Genomic DNA, 19,728 nt, shown 5'->3' with positions numbered 1-19,728 from the left:
GCAGGTTGGTCATTGAACTGTGGTCATAGTCAGCAAACAGTGTTTCAGGATGGTCCTTTATCTGTTTATGCCTGTGGAGCTGTTTAGAATGTTCAGAGCTCCTCTGAGGGTACACAAAGGGGCGGAGCTTGCATGCTGCAGTGGCCATTGCTGGTTTTAGAATGTAAACAAATAACTGAAAAAACTGTCTCTTTGTTTGTTTTTGAGAGTTCCTCCGTGAACTATATACAAATATTGATCAAAATGTCCACAATATTAAAATGTTGATCAAAATCTGTGCATAGACAGTAAAACAAGACCAAAATGACCATCCTCATTGTCACTGTCGTATAGAAAAACATCAAAAATATTCCTCCTGATGTGAATATTGTTTTTCAAAAATATATATATATACTCCTCCTGAAGTAGCTTAAATATTGTTTCAAAAGTTACTTCCCTACTTTCTGGGCTGTTCCTTATTCATTGCTGTTGATGTTTGATATCCTCATTGGTTTCTCTGAGGTTTCAGTCTGTGAATAACTTCATACAGGCCTTGGTCTGGAAGGGTCACAGTTTGAGAGGTCTTCTCTCTGTGGCAGTTGTGTGGCCCTTTGGGTTGCTCTCAGTGAGTTGTCTTCTGCTGTTTTTCTGATTTAAAGTCCTCTTATGGGTAATATAAGTTGTAGGAAGTCTTTTTGTTTTAAAATTTATCAGAACTAAATGTCTGTCTTATTTTAAAACAATATTAAAAGTAAAATAATCAGGAGCTCAATTTGTTGCTGCTGCTCTTCAATGGAATTCTCTCTCTCATTTTTTTTCTTTCTCTGTTTTATGTGACTTTTTAGGAGCTTCTTTTCTAATGTTTCTAAAATCACAATATGTTGCCTGTCACCACTGTTGAGATTCACAGGCTGATTCTTGATGTCTGTGTGTGCCTAAAAGCACGTTTTTTTTTTTTTTTGATCATAACAACTTTTTAAGAAATACCTTTGAATTATGTAGAAAAAGCTGATCTTCTGGTATAATCAATAATATAAATCTAGCTCAGAGATTGGGCTCTAAATGAGCTCAAGACAAATAATGATTATGTGAAAACATAACAAACAGATCATCTTTTCTCTTTGCTTGTCTGGCTGTTATAACTCAGTTATAACAGCCCAAACAAAATCTAATATTAAAAACTCAAGGGTCAAGAGCCCAACTAAAGCAAACACTCATCTCAATGATGGTAACTTAAAATTGTGAATTTCTCCTTTGATTCTGCTTGTTAACAGCAGATCACCTTCCTGACACATTTAATGTGTTAAAATCATAACACAATGAATGTGTCAAAATGAACACAAGTCATCCACCGATGAAGAAAGAGGAACAAACTTGCTTAACGGCTTGTGGAGTGACGTAGCAGCAATGTGATTGGATGATAGTTTACACATGTTGTGTTGGACACAGTGTTGCTTTTCTCTCTCTCTCTCTCTCTCTCTCTCTCGCTCTCTCTCTCTCAATTCAATTCAATTCAATTCAATTCAATTCGGCTTTATTGGCATGACTGTGTTATGATACAATGTTGCCAAAGCAATAAACATGTAATAGGTTATACAGGTATAGACTGATAATTAAATAAAATAAAAGGAAGAAGAGAAAAAAGAAATATATATACATGCATGGCTATATTGTATATGTTATCATATAATTTAACAAGTGGTTAAAAAAACAAAAAACAACAAAAAAAAACATGGTAAATAAATACAGAGAGCAGTAATGAGATTGAAAAGAAAAAGAAAGAAAAAAAAAAATGAAAGGAGAGGGTTTATTCTTTGTCCCTCATAATATGACAGGAGGACACATACTCTGCTGCCAGGTGGACACACTTCTCTTTCTCTCCTAAAATATAACAAAGTTTCTCAATGTGGCTTGCTTGTTGGAATTCAGGTAGAATTTGACCAATTTGGGTGAAATATGTTTCTCTAATATTATTATATTTGCTGCACTGTGTAAGGAAATGTAGTTCATCTTCCACGACTCCATCGGAGCAGTTTGAACAGAGTCTGAGCTCTTTGGCTCTCCAGCTCTGTTTGTGTCGGCCCGTCTCTATGTACAGGCTGTGGTCGCTCAGACGATACTTCGCCAGGAGCTTTCTCTGACGATATTCTTTAATTTTTATTAAGTAAGGTGCCAATTGATACTCTGTCTTTATTTTGTGAAAGTATTTTAATTTGTTTATTTGTGCTGCTTTGATCTGCCAATCATGGGTGTATTTTTCCTGGGTTCTTTGACCTATTTCTTTAATTTTTGAGAGTTTGAATTGAATTTTTGAATTTAGTTGGTGTGTTTCTACTAAATAGTGCAAGGGGTCATTCTCTGGGTGTCCTGCCCTGTATGAAAGAGCACAGTGATGGTAGGCATCTGCCTGTGAGTCTGACAGATGAAACCAGAACTTCGCTGCTCTCTTCTGGATTTCAGATAAGAGAGGGAATCTGCCCAGTTCTGCCCTGCAACCCAGACTAGGGGCATTTCTGTGGAGACCCAGGATATTTTTGCAGAATTCGAGGTGGAAAATTTCAATAGGATTTTTGTCCCACGATTCATAGTTTAATTTAAATTTGGGGCCCCAGATTTCACAGCCGTACAAAAGAATGGGCTTGATGATGGCATCAAAAATTTTCATCCACAGTTTTATGGGTGGGTTGAATTTGAACAATGATTTTCTTATATTGTAATAAGCCCTGCGTGCCTTATCGGTCAGATCTTTCATTGCCATTTCAAATTGTCCAGAAGCTGAGATTGTGAGACCCAAATAATTATAATATGTGACATGATTGAGAAGTGTTCCCCCGATTGTAAAATTATATTTTTTGTCAGTAAGGCGAGGTTTTTTTTGGAAGATCATGATTTTGGATTTGTCCATGTTAATTGGTAAGGCCCAGTCGCTACTGTACTTCTCTAGAATTGAGAGGCTTTCATGCAGTCCTTCTTCATGAGGTGACAGCAGCAGAAGGTCGTCGGCGTACAGGAGGCATTTGATTTCTCTGCCCTCGAGGGTCAGACCAGGACAGGAGGACTTCTCAAGTGCTGATGCCAACTCATTGATATATATATTAAAGAGAGTCGGGCTGAGGCTGCAGCCTTGACGGACCCCTTTATTTTGACTGAAATAATCAGTTCGTTTGTCATTGATCTTGACACAGCATTTGTTCCCGTTGTAAATGTCCTTTATGATATCATATGTCCTTCCTCCTATTCCACTTTGGATAAGTTTTAGAAAAAGCCCATCATGCCATACAGAATCAAAGGCTTTTTTAAAATCAATGAAGCAGCCGAATATTTTTCCTTGTTTTTTTTGATGAACATATTTTTGAATTAGTGTGTGAAGTGTGTAAATGTGATTTGATGTTCTCTGATTGGGCATAAATCCAATTTGACAATTCTTTAAAATTTTGTGTTCTTGAATGAACTGAACTAATCTGTCATTAATAATGGAACAGAATAGTTTTCCGAGGTTACTGCTCACTGTGATGCCTCTGTAATTATTTGGGTCGTACTTCTCACCTTGTTTAAAAATTGGAGTTATCAAATTTTCTTTCCATATTTCAGGAAATTTTCCTGATTTTAATAACAGGTTGAACAATTTTAGAATGGCATCTTTCAGTTTGGGGCTGTTGTGTTTCAGCATCTCATTAGAAATTCCATCCACGCCACAGGATTTTTTGTTTTTTAGGGATTTCATCTTGTCTGTCAGTTCATTTAATGCTATGGGCTGGTCTAAATTATTTAGCTGGTCTTTTATAGTGCGTTCCAGGTTATGTAGTTGGGAGGTCAGATGTTTTTGGCTAAGGGTTGGTTGGTTTGGTGAATAAAGATTTCCAAAATGTTCGGTCCAGATTTTAGGGTCATAGATGGGAAGGTGTTTGGCTTTTTTGGATTTGTCTAAATTGTTCCATAATTCCCAAAAACAATTTTGATCTACTGCCTCCTCAATCTTGTTTAGTTTTATTTTCGTGTGATCAGCTTTTTTCTGTATTAATAATGACTTGTACATTTTAAGGGTTTCTTGATATGTGGCTCGTATTTGTTGGTTTGCTGGGTCTCTGTGTTTTTTGTTTGATAATGAACGTAATTCTTTTCTTACTTTTTGGCATTCTTTATCAAACCAACCAGCATTAGCCATTTCTTTTTTGCTTCTATAATTCTTTCTTTTTCTCAGGGCTTTTTTGGCCACTGTAGAGAAGATTTTTGTTAACTGTTCAGTTGCTAAATTGGTTGTCGTCTTCTCTTCACTAAAAGAAGTCAATAGAAATGAGTCTATCATGTTCTGAACATTAGTGCTTTGGAGCGCAGCTTCATACTGGACAGGACTGTCTTTACTCCATATAAATTTGGGGGGGAGTGGATACAGTTTAACCTTCTGATCTGAAGATGGCAGAAGATTCACTGACCTGTTCAGACTGAGGACCGTGTGACTGTGGTCTGATAACGGTAGCTGTGGCATCACTGTGAAATAATTGATTTTATTTTGGTCTATATCTGTGATGGTGTAATCTACCGTGCTGCTGCCTAAATGTGAGCAGTAGGTAAATCGACCCAGAGAATCACCCTTTGTTCTGCCGTTAACTATATAAAGACCCAGGCTTTTGCAGAGTTGCAGGACTTGTTTTCCATGTCTGTTTATTGTGTTGTCATAATTCTGACGTGTTTTAGTATATCGTTTTTGTTGATGATTAAGTGGACCGTTTATATATTTGTCTCCATCAGAGCTGATGTAGTCCACTTCCTTCCCTGTTCTAGCATTCAGATCCCCCATTAACAGGACTGATCCTAGAGACTGAAAGTAAATGATCTCTGACTGTAGGGTTGAGAAGATGTCATCATTATAATAAGGTGACTCATATGGGGGGATATATGTGGCACACAGGTACAGGTCCTCGTCTAAACACAAAAGCTCTTTTTTAAGTTTTATCCAAATATGTGTTTTCCCTTTTTTCACAGGTTGAATATAATGCCACAGATGGTCTTTGAACCAAACTATGATTCCTCCTGAATCTCTTCCATTTTTAACATTAGGCTTTTTGATTGAGGGTATTCGTAGCTCTCTGTAGTTTAAAGGAGTGCGGGTTTTGGAGTCTAAACGACTCCATGTCTCAAGTAAAATAATTATATCTGAACTATATACAGTATTGACAAAATCAGGGTTAGTCATTTTCTCTCCAAAAGCTGAAGAGAACATCCCTTGAATATTATAACATGTTATTTTAAACGATGACATTGAAAAATATTGTATTTACCGGAACAATGTATGAATTTATGACCAAATCATGTTTTAAAATATAGATTAATCAATTAAAAAAGTAATATAAAAGGTATATAGTATATTAATTTTACAAATGTTACATTTAAAAATAAACTAATAAAAAGAAATAATGAAATCATTAAGAAATAATGATCATACTTGACTACAGACATACTGTGATTCCTTAAGCTAACAGGTTGTCACATATCATTTTTAGCATGTGTTTTATCTGGACCAGGTCACTGGTGTCTGTTCTACCTCGTCCGGCCACTACAGCGGCGTAGCTGTCTGTCTGACTGACCCTCTCTTCGCGGTCAGGATGTGTTTTCTGGGGGCTTTTCAGGGCTGACTCCTTGATGGTTTTTGCAAACAGTCTCATGCCCTCTTGATGGATGTGGATGTGGTCGTACAGATGCTTGTGGGTGATGCGCTGATGGTCGGCTATGTGGACATTCGGCATTGGAGCGCAGACTCTAGCTATCTCCGCATTGATTGTGCTGATGATCCTGTGTGGCACGTCTCTGCGAGGTAGAAGGGTTGAGATGATGACCTTGGCTCTGGGGTAGATCCTGCTGGCTGTTTTCACCACGTTGGACAGGGCTTTAGTGACGTCCACCCTTCTAGCACTGAGGTCGTTTGTTCCGGTGTGAAGAATGATGTGTGACGGTACACCCAGAACACCCTCTTGCAGCAGTCTCAGAGCAGAGTGTGAGGTGGGACACCAGAACTTTTTCACAGATCTCCCCGGAAACAGTCGTCTGGGGTCAAGATGGTGGCCGTTGGAGTCACAGAGGATGACGATGTTGTCTTTACTCTTCTGTTCTCTGCTGGTGCTCATGGGTGATGTTGTTGTTGTTCGTGGTGGGTGACTCTGTGTGGTGTTGCTGTTCTCTTTCCTCTTGAGGCTCTGAGGGGCTTGAGGAGACTGACGAGTTGCAGGAGTGAAGGAGCTCTGAGGTTGTGTGCTGACTCTCTTCTGATGTTGAGTTGAGTTTGGGACTCTTTCAGGAGAGGAGGTGCTGTGTGTTTGTGTGCTGACACACTGCTGATGTTGTTTTGTGTGTAGCTGGTTCCTGGTCTCCTCCAGCAGTCTCTCCAGAGTGTGGCTGTGTTGTTCTCTTATAACCAGTTCCTCTCTCACCCTCCTCAGCTCCTGGCGCAGCTCTTGATTGTCCTCCTCCAGTTGTCTGACAGCGGAGCAGAGCTGTTGAAGTTGTTGAATGCTGTGGTGGCTGTTCAGGTTCAGGAGCTGGTGGAGGTTGTTGGTAGTTTCCTCTTTAAACAGGAAGAAGTCCTGCTCCAGCTCAGCGATGTTGTCTTTCAAGGCCTTTATCTTGGGAGATGCAGGAGTGCTGATGTGTCTGTCTGTTATAGGAGTTCTTGAACTGGGGTTTATGTTGGTACCTATTGTGTTGCAGAGTCCATCCTCTGTGTTTCTCTTTACTTCAGGATCTTTCTTAATCTTCTGAACTTCCAGTTTAAGGTTTTTAAAGTTCCTCTGGAATTCATTAAGGCTGGTTTCTGGTCCCTGGGCCATGACTGTACCATTATGATAAAGGTTCACAGTCAGCTTTGTGTCATTTTCTCCTTCTAGAGTGAGTTGTCTGCCTTTGCTGATGCCTCCTTTTCTTCTGCATGTCATGGCAGAGCAGAGGATGGTGTGCCAGACTGATGGGTGTTCAGTGAAGAAGAGCAGGTTACACCGGACTCTGTTGTCTTCTGGTCCAGTGTAGTCAGACAGCAGTATCTCTGGGTTCTCTCTCAGGATAATTTCTTTCATCTTTTTCTTATCTTTGGCAGATTTAACTTCTGTTGGATACATTACCTCCAACTCCTCTTCATTTTTGAAAAATGCCTCTGCTTTAGGTAGGCCCATGTTGTTCTCAACTGAATTAACTGCCACGGAATGTTAGCTTGGCTAGCAGTTAGCTTGATATGTTGAGTTTATATCCAGTTTTAGGTGATGATAGAAAAATAAATCTTTTTAGAGGTCTTACCTTTAAAATCTTCTGCCTCTATTGTTCACAATTAAGTAGCCAATTAATTAATTACAGTTTGAGTCATAAAAATCATACATTCTCTGGCAAAATTATGCTGATATCAGGAGCTGATATTTTTGCTGCCAACTGCCATCGTAACCACGGTAACTCCATCACGGTGACTTCAAACTAAACTTTCATTAAAACATTAACATCTAAACATCTGTTAATTCTCAATAAGAACTTTTGTTGATGTATGACAGAAATCAAATCAAACTGGTTAATAATAAGTGTAATAATGTTTAATGGCTGGAAGTCAGTTGTAGTTGTTGTGTCTCTCTCTTTTTCTCTTGTTGTTTCTTCAATGATTCTGCTTATTAACATCAGGTGACTCCACTAATTGTCAATCATCACTCAATCATCAATCAATTATCTCATTAACTTTAACACTGCTTCAGTGTTACTTTTTAACACCCGGCAAGATGGAGTCATATGTACACTTTGGGTGTTAATTTAACACTGGGGATTTTGCTGTGTAGACTATACTATACTATACTATACTAGACTAGACTAGACTAGACTAGACTAGACTAGACTAGACTAGACTAGACTATACTAGACTAGTATCTGTGTAGTATAAATTGCCATTGAAATAAAGTTGACTTGACTTGATTTAGGCCGGACCCAACATGAAGACATGATGCTGAAGCAGAATGAATCTCTCACTGACTCTGAACTTTTTTTCTTTTTTCTTTTTTTTTGTGTACTGTATCATGCTTTTCATTTAGAGTTTTCTTTGACCTTTTAGTCATTTGCATTTAGACTGCTGAATGTTTGCAGTATGTAAGTACTGTATATACAGACATTCAATACTGTATAATATTGGATATAATACTGTACTTGCAGTACATACAGTATACTTTAAATTCACATTACTTGTGATTTCTATACATTTTATGTAATGGCAAAATGTGTTTACTGTGTTACAATATACTTTTTTTTCTGTAACCTCATGTTCTGGATGTTGTGTTTTCCATTTTTTAATGTAGTGTCTAATGAATGATCTGTATGTGTTTATATTTTGCTTAATGTGTGTATGATCTGAAAGCTTTGTTTGATTTTGCCATAAGAGTCAGAGGTTTTGTGAAATTAGTTTGAAGATTGGATTTGTGTTTAATGTTTTGAGAAAATGAGTGATGGTTTCAAGAAATGTGTTTTAGCAATTGTGAAATACTGTAATTAACACATCCTTTTTGAGAGTGCACAGTGCAACAGAGTAACAGTGACAAGACAAGACACAGATAATAAAAAGAATAGAAGAATAATATACAATTATATAAGATAGACAAAATGCAAAAAAACAATATATAATATAGACAATTTGTATGTTCAGTTATGATGTGTGCAAATTTGAAATATAAATAAGTATGTGTTATTAAGTAAATCTATAATAGTGTTGTGTGTTCCGTGTTTGTCAAGTGTTCACAAGATGAATTGCTTGAGAGAAAAAATCTGTTCCTGTGTCTGGTCGTTCTGGTGTTCAGAACTCTGTAGCTCTGAACACCAAGAGCTCAGAGCTCTTAGAAAGGATGTGTTAAATTCTTACACATCAATGGGTGAGATTAGGGACAATGCTTGTTGGGTTAATTCTGACACATTCATTGAGTCAATGGTTTTAACACAGTGAATGTGTCAAGAAGGTTAATCAGTAGGGATGGGCAGATCAATATGTATAAGTATAAGTATCGATATATTGATACTGACATTGAATATTGAAAGTATCGATACTCAAATTAAAATATCGATACTAAGGTGTGGTGTTTATTTAACTATAAATTTAATGCATACAATATGCATTGGATTGGACAAATAACCTATGTAAGCGAATAATTTGTAGTAGAAGTATTTTCCTGCTCATTAGAACACGCAAATGCTGCAAGTCAGAACCAATCAATCACAGAGAGCGTTCACTCACTGCCGACACTACATTCAAACAGTCTGCGTTTAGTATCGTAAGAAACCATTGATTGTTTTGGGAAACGCAGCCCAGAACAATGCTTAACAGAAGACAGAAAATATAATAATATTATTATTAGTTATTTCACAATAAACAAAATGAAATAGCCTACATAGTTTGTGCAATTGCATTTATTTAAAATGAATGTTAAAAGTTCATATTGATGTTCTGTCAGAATACAAATGTTTCATTTTATGGGTGCAACAGCCTGTCACTGGCAGCTTATGAAAATTAACCATTACTACAGTGACCATAGTTCATCTAGGCATATAGTAGGCTTATTTGTAGATTTTCCATACCAAGTAAACATTTTAACCATGTGTAAACAAAAATATAATCTAATAAACTGCAATTAAGGCATATTGAATGTTAAAATGCCTTACAAATATGTTAAGTGGGTATCATAACCCATTTTACTCTTAGTAATTCAATAATTAAATAAATGTTAAAACCTATAAATTCATATTAGAGATATCATATCGGTATTGCCCATCCCTATTAATTAAACCATCTAAAACTAAAGCAAAGAAAAAAGTTAAATAATTAATCAAGCATTAACGACCAAGACACATCTTGGTGAAGAGACACAAACATCAAGAATCAGCCTGTGAATCTCAACAGTGGTGAGAATAATAAACCATGTTGCAGTGCATTCTGGGAGCCATCAATCAAAATTCATCCATGGCTCCCATCATGCATTGCTGCATGAATAAATTATAAGATGAATTGTCTTAGTAATTTCCTTTATTCTCACTATTTTATTTTGTTCTGTTTATGTAACTTTTTAGTAGCTTGTTTTTTAATGTTCAGAGTTGATCTGTTTATCAGAATATGTTGCTTGTCACCATCATTGAGATTCACAGGCTGATTGTTAATGTCTGTGTGTGCCTAAAAGAAAGTTTCTTTTTCATTTGAAATTTTAGAATTGTTTTGGAATATATTGAAAAAAGATGAGTGATCATCTTCTCTCTTTTATTGTGTGGTTATTAAAACCGTCCAAATAAAATCTAATGTTAAAGGGTCAAGAGCACAGCTAAAGCAAACCCTGATCTCCATGGTGGTGACTTAAAAATGATTTTAACAGCAGGTGTTCGTCTCTAATGTTCAATGGTCACATGATTAATACATTGATTGAATGAATTGAATTACCTTGATTGAACAGTCTTGGAAGGTCTGGTCTTGTCCACACCTCTGAGGGCTGTTTCATAAAATAAGATTAGAAAACAAGCCAGGCTTATTTTATTTAGTCAGACTTGTTGTCAGCGAATTCTGTTTCATAAAACAAACTTAAATTAGTTCAAACTCAGTTACTCTGGCAACTTATGCTGGGAAACTAGCCTGGTCTGGAGCAGGCTAACTGTCAGGCTAAGCTGAGCTTCTCTAACACTGACCAATAGGAACGCAATGATATTACAGCTGACTCTCTCACATACAATTATTTGACTTTATTAACAATATATATATATAATACACACATTTACTAAATAGTGCTAAAAAAATTATTGGTGTAAGTTTAAGGCTTTTTTTTATTAAAAGGTAAGTATGATGAGAAACAAAACATTTAAAGAGAAGTAATTTCTTAAAATTAAGTGTTATATAGCCCACTGAATCATTCTCAGACTTAATACTGACAACAACGGAAGCACTTGGGAGAGAACTGTCAGAGACTTATTTCTTAGCACAGAAGAGTACAAGAGGATTACCAAATCATTGTTTTAAGTGTGAAAATATAGTAAAAGTAACAGAAATTAAAAATGAATAAACCTGCAACAAGCCCCCTGAAACAATCAATCATTTGTAAGCTTTCATTAAGTGATGAGTGATTTTTTTGCTAGACAAAGAGCAGGAGAAATACCAAGTGAGTGTTTCAGAGCCAGCAAAAGCTATGAAAAGAGTGACTGACTAAGATGCAGCCTGCTGAAGTGGCATGCATGTTGTCCACACTGAAACTACCCACTGAGCAAATTACGTCCAGAAGACGTCTTTTTGAGGTCTTGTCTCAGGTTGAAAAGACGTCCACTGAGGGGCCAGAATGAAAGTTTTTATGACGTCTTTTTTTGACGTCTTCTGGACATCCAATATAGACGAACAAGCAGAATCACCAAAGGAGAAAAATCACCATTTTTAAGCCACCATCGTGGAGATGAGTGTTTGCTTTAGTTGGGCTCTTGACCCTTGCCTTATTAATATTAGAGTTTGTTTGGTCTGCCAGACAAGTAAAGAGAAATTATCAGGTGTTGGTTATGTTTTCACATAATCATTCTTTGATCTGAACTCATTTAGAGCCCAATCTCTGAGTTAGATTTACATTATTGATTACAGCAGCACTGCGATGCTACAGCACAAAAATCAGCTTTATCAATATAATCTGAAGGATTTCACATGCAAAAAAATCTTTTTCTTAGGCACACACAGACATCAAGAATCAGCCTGTGAATCTCAACGACGGTGACAAGCAACATATTCTGATCAACAGATCAACTCTGAACATTAGAAAACAAGCTACTAAAAAGTCACATAAACAGAACAAAAATAAAATATGAGAATAAAGGAAATTACTAAAACAATTAAGATCATAATTTATTCATGCAGCAATGCATGATGGGAGCCATGGATGAATTTTGATTGGTGGCTCCCAGAATGCACTGCAACATACTTTTTGATGGTCACCACTGTTGAGATTCACAGGCTGATTCTTGATGTCTGTTTGTGCCTAAAATGAATATTTTTTTTTTTGTTCAACACACCTTTTCTGAAATCATTTGAATCATATTGATAAAGCTGATCTTCTGCTGTAGAATCACAGTGCTGCTGTAATCAATAATGTAAATCTAACTCACAGATTGGGCTCTAGATGAGTTTAGTGATTCAGGTCAAATAATGGTTATGTGAAAACATAACCAACACCTGATCATTTCTCTTTACTTGTTTGGCTGTTATGACTCAGTTAACAGCCCAAATAAACTCTAATATTAATAAGGCAAGGGTCAAGAGCCCAACTAAAGCAAACACTCATCTCCACGATGGTGGCTTAAAAATGGTGATTTTTCTCCTTTGGTGATTCTGCGTGTTCGTCTATATCGGATGTCCAGAAGACGTCAAAAAAAGATGTCATAAAAACTTTCATTCTGGCCCCTCAGTGGATGTCTTTTCAACCTGAGACAAGACCTCAAAAAGACGTCTTCTGGACGTAATTTGCTCAGTGGGTACCCACTGTAGTCAAAGCACAATAAAGTCAGCTAGCCTTTTCCAAGGCCCATATTTAATCTATACTCTGGTCTCATATATATATATATATATATATATATATATATATATATATATGGAAAAATGGAAATAATTGCATTACTTTCTAACATTTACAGATGGAGAATAAACTTGTGAAAAGTAAGTTATGCACTGAGGAAAACACCATGTCTCAAACGCATAAAATAGCACAAAATGTATGCCGTTTCCTATGGTGGATCGATTTGATCCATGATCGACCTCTAGGGCTGCTTAAGAAAAGCGTGCACACGAAATTATCTTGACTAGGTGAACCTGGATCGAATTAGCGGGACTGCGTGAACTTCAATTACCTTTTATGAAACCGTTTTAGCCCAAACTCATTTGTTAGGTTACAGTTTTTCTCAGTCGCTTTGGTGCATTTCTCACATCACTATTTACATTTGCACAACAGTTAATGCAGTTCTCAAAACAATTAGTACAAACTGCAAAACCTAGTTGATAACCTGCAAAAGCGTGTCACTTGCTCAAAATGGATAGGTCATTCCTCAAAAGCAAGTATTCGTGTCAATGAAAGTGTCAATGTCATCAAGATGAAAAGTCCTGACACCATTGTTTATGAACAAGATAGTCAAATGGCTTTGTCATGTTTTCATTATGACAGTTTACTCTGTCAATGTTTTCCAATGCAAAAAAGTCAGATCTTGGTGACACTACCTGAAAATGCTTCAGACAGCACTACTATTTGCACAGCCATTTGAAAAATACAATAAAGTTACAAATTACTGTATTTAGTGAGGTAACTGAGTACAAGACACTGAATATATGCTCTTTGCAATTCTAATTTGTTCAAAGCATTGTGCAAAAGAAAAAATACACCCTTATTTACAACAAACATAAACTCCCTTTGGGTAGAGCTGTGCACAACTGTAAACAATATTGCAGTACATACTGGAACTGAACATACAACATACATAGTACTGTAATCATTCATGCACATCCAGATGTTCCTCTCTGTCTGGCCACATAATTTCATCTACATCACAGCAACCTTCCATTTCTGTGTCACAGTATTGTAGAAATGGTACACACTATGTCCTGCTTGGTTCATATATGCTTGTAAAGTGGGGGTTTATGGGATTCAGCTCTGACAGTGATTGAGGAGAAGTGGCTTATCATTGGTTGCAACTAATGCTTCACACACCCCTTCTCATCAGTGAAAGTTGAGATTCACCTAAATTGAAATTGTTCAATTTAGGAGACATTTTCAGGAAAAAAAATGTGTAAACTTTGCTTGACAGATTTTGACAACTAGTTCAACATTTTTGTATGTAATGACTCAAGCAATGAAATGAGGACTATTAGTTTTATATGGAATGACTATTCAGCATTCACAAGTATAGTTAATTTTGACTGACGTGACATAATCAAATGATAATGTTATAAAACAGCAGAGAGTTGTATGAAAGCAATTGACGCATGTCCAAAAGCATTTGCAATTTGTTCGAAGGAATGAGAAACTGCTACTATGATGTGCACAAATGACTAAATGTTGTGGAGGTTGAACTAACTGTTGTGCAAATGTAAATAGTGATGTGAGAAATGCACCAAAGCGACTGAGAAAAACTGTAATTGTTTTGAGAACTGCATTAACTGTTGTGCAAACGTAAACAGTGATGTGAGAAATGCACCAAAGCGACTGAGAAAAACTGTAATTCAAGTCAGGTTTTGGAGTTTAATCCTCGCTTTTCTTAGCATCTTTTATGAAACAGCCCTCTGGTCTTGAATGGTCTTGGTTTTGGAGGTCTGATCTTCACCTCTGAAATGAACACAAAGTTGTGTAAATGTGTAATATTAACACATTACAGGTGTTCTTGGCTGCACAGATTGTGTTGATGGTGTGAACAAATACACAGGTTGTGTTCATTTTAAAACTACACATAATATGTGTAAAATAATTGAATTCTTCCAACACATTTTTATGCAATATTGACACTTAGGGGTGGTTTCCCGGACAGGGTTTAAATTAAGCCAGGATAGGCTTTAATCTAGAATAGTTAATCGTGTCTTAAAAATGGCTTTCTGAAACAGATTAATCACAGATTAGTAAAACCTGGACTATGGAATCTTGAATTAAAAATAGATTACCTTCAAATTAGATTAGAAAACCATATTAATTTAAAACCAACTGTGCAAATCTGAATTAGCACGAGAGAGGTTGCCTATAAAACATGGAATGACCAAGAAAAACTTAAAATTGCATGGCATTGAGAAGCAAATCCAAGAAAAACTATGGCAGCAGAAAAAAAGACTGCAATCCAAAAAAAAAAAACCATCTTAACTAAACAATAGACAGTTTTTAAGCCACCATCATGGAGATGAGTGTTTGCTTTAGTTGGGCTCTTGATCCTTGATTCTTTTTGAGTATGTAATTGTAGTACTTTTTTTTGTTGTTGTTGTTTCAGGAAAAATAAAACTGACACTGGTTTAAACAAAACGAGAAGGAGTATTGATTTTCCTGCTAACTTTAACATGTAAGTGCCAAAATATTGTTGAAGATCTGATACAATCAGTCTAACTCACTTGTGAAAAGATTGTTTTCAAATTCAATATGTGCATCAGTTTCTGTGTTTTTATATGCTTTGTTTTTTTTCTGAGATGTTTGATTAAACATGTTTCTTCTCTTGTTTATAGAAACCCAGAATCCAGAGAGGTAAAGTACCTTGCTGTCACAACAATCTCATAATTCACTAAATATAATTTTGTCATTAAACAAGGAATCTAAATTCTTTCTTATAATTTTGTCCAGTATGTTTCCCAGGATGAAGTTAATGAGAGATTATGACAGAGAATCTGAGAATGTAAGTGATATCAGTGGAAACAGCATCTGCCCTCTGAAAACTCCCTGATGGATCAAAGCTCCTCACTTCTTCTCAGTAGTGCACAAGACTTCATGAACTTATGTCTTGATTGAGACATGTTTACAGCCCTGATCCTAAACTTGAGATGCCTGCAGGCAGCATTTTAAAGGTTGAGTTCCCAACATGGAGGAAACAGCACAAGTATTAGGGCTTCTAAAGACAGAAACAGGCTCTGGGCTACAGCATTACAGGATTAACATCTTTGATCATGTGTGCTCAGGTCCAGGATCAGCTGTCATGTGACTCACGATGACATACTCAAGTCACAACATACACAACACAGGGTGAATTCCCTTCAAAGAGGCGAGCATCACTCTGCTCCACTCATTACGTATTACTGTCTCATAAGTGGCTGTATGGATCACCCGACATGAAGCCAGACGTCACTGACACTTTAGAAGCAGGAGTGTTAGAAGCAGAATTCATATTGAAAAATACAGCTGTTAAGACAGATGTAGCTGTCCTGTAGCACAAACAGGAGAACATGGTGCTTGCAACACCAAGTTCATGGCCTCTGTGTCTTTGATTTGCATTAGGGTAAAAATAACAAAAAATAAAAATGTGTTATGTTATCGATATTTAAATTAGTTAAATTTCCAGGTAACTTGTCAAATCAATTCTAAAATCACTTCCTTGAAGTGACCATCACATTTCTCTTCAATAACGTTCTCTCTAACGTTCTCATAAAAGGGCCTTTGATAAAGGAATTTGGTCACTTTGGTTTGGAGTTTTACATCAATCTCATAACATATTCAACAAATTGTCTAATTGTTACTTTTGCTGATGTATTCAATTTATGCATATTCTGTAAAAAGGTGGAAGTTTGGAACATTTGTTTTAAGAAGATGTATGTTACACAGACCCTTTGGGAAGATTACTTATTTAATAAACTGAGTTTATATAAGTCTGTCTATGCAAGATACATTATAATAAGATGAAAATAAAGTAACTTTGTGTTGCATCTACCCAGACCACACACTCACAAAAAGGATGTGTTAATTAATAACACACATTTTGTGTAATTTTAAGTTGATCATGTGTGAAAAGAAAGAGAGAGAGGTTTTTTTTAATTTTGAAAACCATTTTTTTTTTTTTTTTTACATTAGTAGGTTTAACCATCATGCAGATGGTTGTGCTCTTGACCCCTGACTATTATAAAGTTGCTTCATTATCAGCAATTGCAGGTAGTTCCAGAACATTGATCAAACAGATCAACATGTCTGTTTTGTAATAGCTAACTTAAAAAATTGAAGCTTTTTTGAAAATTAAGAAACCCAACAAAGTTAAAGACCCCACTTCTCAACAAGCTGCATGTCATATGCCTCCGCAGTTATGTGAATCAAGTCATAAGAAGTGTATTTTTGTGGATTGCTAATGTAAAGCATGTTTGTGTAACATTAAAGTTTCACTTTCAAATCTTTTATTATATAACTATAAAGATAAGATAAAATCCCCTGTTTGTTGTTCAATGGTCTCTAGTGTACCAGGAAACTGCTGTGCAGAAGTTCACTGTTAGACCTTGCCAGGCTTTTTTGCTGCTGCCAGTAATTTACCGTTGACTGTAAAGTTATTTACTGTAAACTACAGTATATTCCTGTAAAGATTAAAACTTGAGTTACCTCATTTTATTTGCAGAAACAGACTGTCTTTAATTGTACAATTGTCATTTAAATTTATAAACTAATATTTATATAATGCTAATAATGTGAGCATATTATTATTGTAAAGTTATTTCAGTAGAGTTCATTACAAATATTTTAAATAAAGAGATTATCACTGAAGCAGTGAAATAAAGCAACAAACAGCATATGAATTGATGAAGATGCATAACTATCATATAGTCTCTTGATTCACTGTGTTTAAACCCTTACGTTACATTAACTTCACTGTAAAACTACAGCAGACGTTCCAGCAACAATCGGTTACAATGAACTCTTTTTAAAACCATACAAAAAAACAACAACAAAAAAAACCTGTACACACAGATATCAAAAATTAGCACATCAATCTCAACAATGGTGACAATAAAAAGGGACCATTCAGCTGCATAATTTATTCATAAATAAAATTGTGATTTTTGATATCTGTGTGCATGCTGGTAGTTTTTTATTATACTGGCACCCAGCATGCATTGTGACATTAAACCTTTAAGTCTCACCATTGTTGAGATTCATATGCTGATTTGTTGATGTCTGTGTGCGTCTAAAGCCTGTTATACACTGTATGATTTTTGGCTGTCCCAGATGAAAAATTGCCATTGTGTAACGATTGCGGATTTTAATCGGTTGTTAGGTTCAATGACGATTGTCTTGTGACCAAAGATAGCCTGCAGTCAATTTTCTGACAGTGTCAGAAATTCAGTATGATCATCACATTTATTGCTATGATCTACGTCTACTGACCAGCCACTAAAAATGTGACATGAAATTGATGCGACATGGTGCTAAGGCTTAAAACTGTTTATCTCAAACTCTTTTTCCCTCTTTTTTCGCAGCTTCCTTTTTATTTTCAGCACACATAAAATCTACAACTGCCAAAGTGTGATTCAACATGGTGTTTTGTTTACCACTCGTGCATGCTGATGTTTTATTCTTCTACAGAAACTTAAATCGTAGCCTACGAATCAACAGGTGTCATCATCATACAGTCTACATGCATGTCATGCCCACGTTTAATAGATCCATGCCGCACAGTGTGATAAAGTAATGATCTTATAGGACTGCTAAAATTGTGCAGTGTATCCCAGGCTTTTGTCATGCAGTGTCATATACACTACATGACTTCAATTTGCATCTAAATAACTGAAACATTGCGAGATCTCATGCTTTAAAATCACAGACATATAATGAATAAATATAAAATACCCATGAAATCAAAGATTAGACAAGTCCAAGATGATTACAGGATCATCAAGACAACCAAAAACCCAGATCAACTTCCTGTTGGCATTTCTAACCATAACAAATGTGTTTTATAAACAGTTACAGAACTTAACAGACAGAGAAAACTAATGTCAAAGAGTCAAGAGCCCAACTAAAGCAAACACTAGTCACCACAATGGTGATTACAAACTTTATTATTTTCAATAAAACATCAACATCCATAGCTGTTAATTCTCAACAACAGCTTCTGTATGAAAGAAATAATGTCAAACAGGTTTGTAAACTGGTTTCACACTCAGTGTGGCTGAAGTCAGTTGTAGTTCTTGTGTTTCTGCTCGTCTCTTTTTTCTGGTCTTGTTTCTCTGTCCTTCAGTGATTCTGCTTATCAGGTGTTCATCAGTGTCTGAATTCACTCACTTCTTTTCATTCACTCTGTCAAGTGGACTATATTAGTGAACTAATGTAGGGAATAGTGAATCGACTTTGAGTGATGCTAACTCACAGTATGTTTTCACAGGTTATTTTCTCGAAAATGACAAATATTACCCAGAATGCATTGTTTTCTATAATATTTTTCTGTTTTAATGGAAAATAGTTTGCTACTGTCAGAATTTGGTCATATATTTACAGCAAGTTTTAACAGACAGGTGCCTTTGAATATGCTTTAATCACGATCGGGAGGATCTCATATCAATCATAGAGAATCCCCCTGGCAAAAAGAATACAACAGTTTATATAGGATAGCTACATGGCAAGGGTAACATAATTAAATCATTTTCTCTAATATGATTGGTTCTTATGTATAATGTAGCCAACCCTTCTCTGTTACTAGGTAAAACCAAATCTGGATTTCTTGATTACTTCAGCTTGTTAATCAAGTCATGAGGTTATATATTTAGACAGCCATCTAGTTTTAGTCTATGAAGATTACATTTTTTTTTTAAATATTATTTTCAGCAGTCTTATTTTTATTTATAGTATTCATAATATGTTCCACTGATGCAAAGGTTTTCCAATGATGATTGTAGAATAGAAGAAATGAGGGTTGTGCAAGCATGATATACATTCTATTTTAAACATAAACAACATGTTTCTCTACCTTGTTAGGAAATTGTTCCTTTGGTCAGTAATATCCAAATTTAGTGTACTGCCCCAGAGAGGACAGAGAAGAGCTAGGCAAGAAACCATCTCAGTAAACTGTCTTTCTCTCCTATGTCTTGACATATAATCATCAATTTAAGGGTCAATTTAGAGATCTCTTGGCAAAATGACTGACTTTGCTTCCATGATTTAACCATAATGGGGAAAAAGCCTACAATCTACATCCGTTATATTCAACACACACTAACTTTGGCCCAAGTTCTAGGGACAATTATTCTTCAAAAGTAAATGTTAATTGTGGAAAAAAAGGAAAATAATAGTAGTATATACCCAAGACAAG

The 19,728-nt window shown here is 35.9% G+C and overlaps 2 protein-coding genes across 2 annotated transcripts in view; both read left to right on the top strand.

Moving 5' to 3' along the window:
* LOC125271820 (protein dachsous-like) overlaps positions 1-17,014 on the top strand; it is a 43,841-nt gene extending 26,827 nt beyond the window's left edge. Inside the window, exons 7-9 of the mRNA XM_048196079.1 lie at positions 14,950-15,018; positions 15,179-15,197; positions 15,294-17,014. Coding sequence (XP_048052036.1) covers positions 14,950-15,018; positions 15,179-15,197; positions 15,294-15,329 — 124 coding nt within the window. The 3' untranslated portion in view covers positions 15,330-17,014. The remainder of the gene's footprint in view (positions 1-14,949; positions 15,019-15,178; positions 15,198-15,293) is intronic.
* Positions 1-19,728, top strand: part of LOC125273125 (protocadherin Fat 1-like) — a 184,278-nt gene that overhangs the window by 46,797 nt on the left and 117,753 nt on the right. The gene's annotated exons all lie outside the window — the stretch shown is intronic.

Source organism: Megalobrama amblycephala, linkage group LG7 (assembly GCF_018812025.1).
Source record: "Megalobrama amblycephala isolate DHTTF-2021 linkage group LG7, ASM1881202v1, whole genome shotgun sequence".
Lineage (NCBI taxonomy): Eukaryota > Metazoa > Chordata > Actinopteri > Cypriniformes > Xenocyprididae > Megalobrama > Megalobrama amblycephala.
The sequence above is the reverse complement of the archived record's forward strand: the minus strand, read 5'-3'. Positions and strand labels throughout refer to the sequence as shown.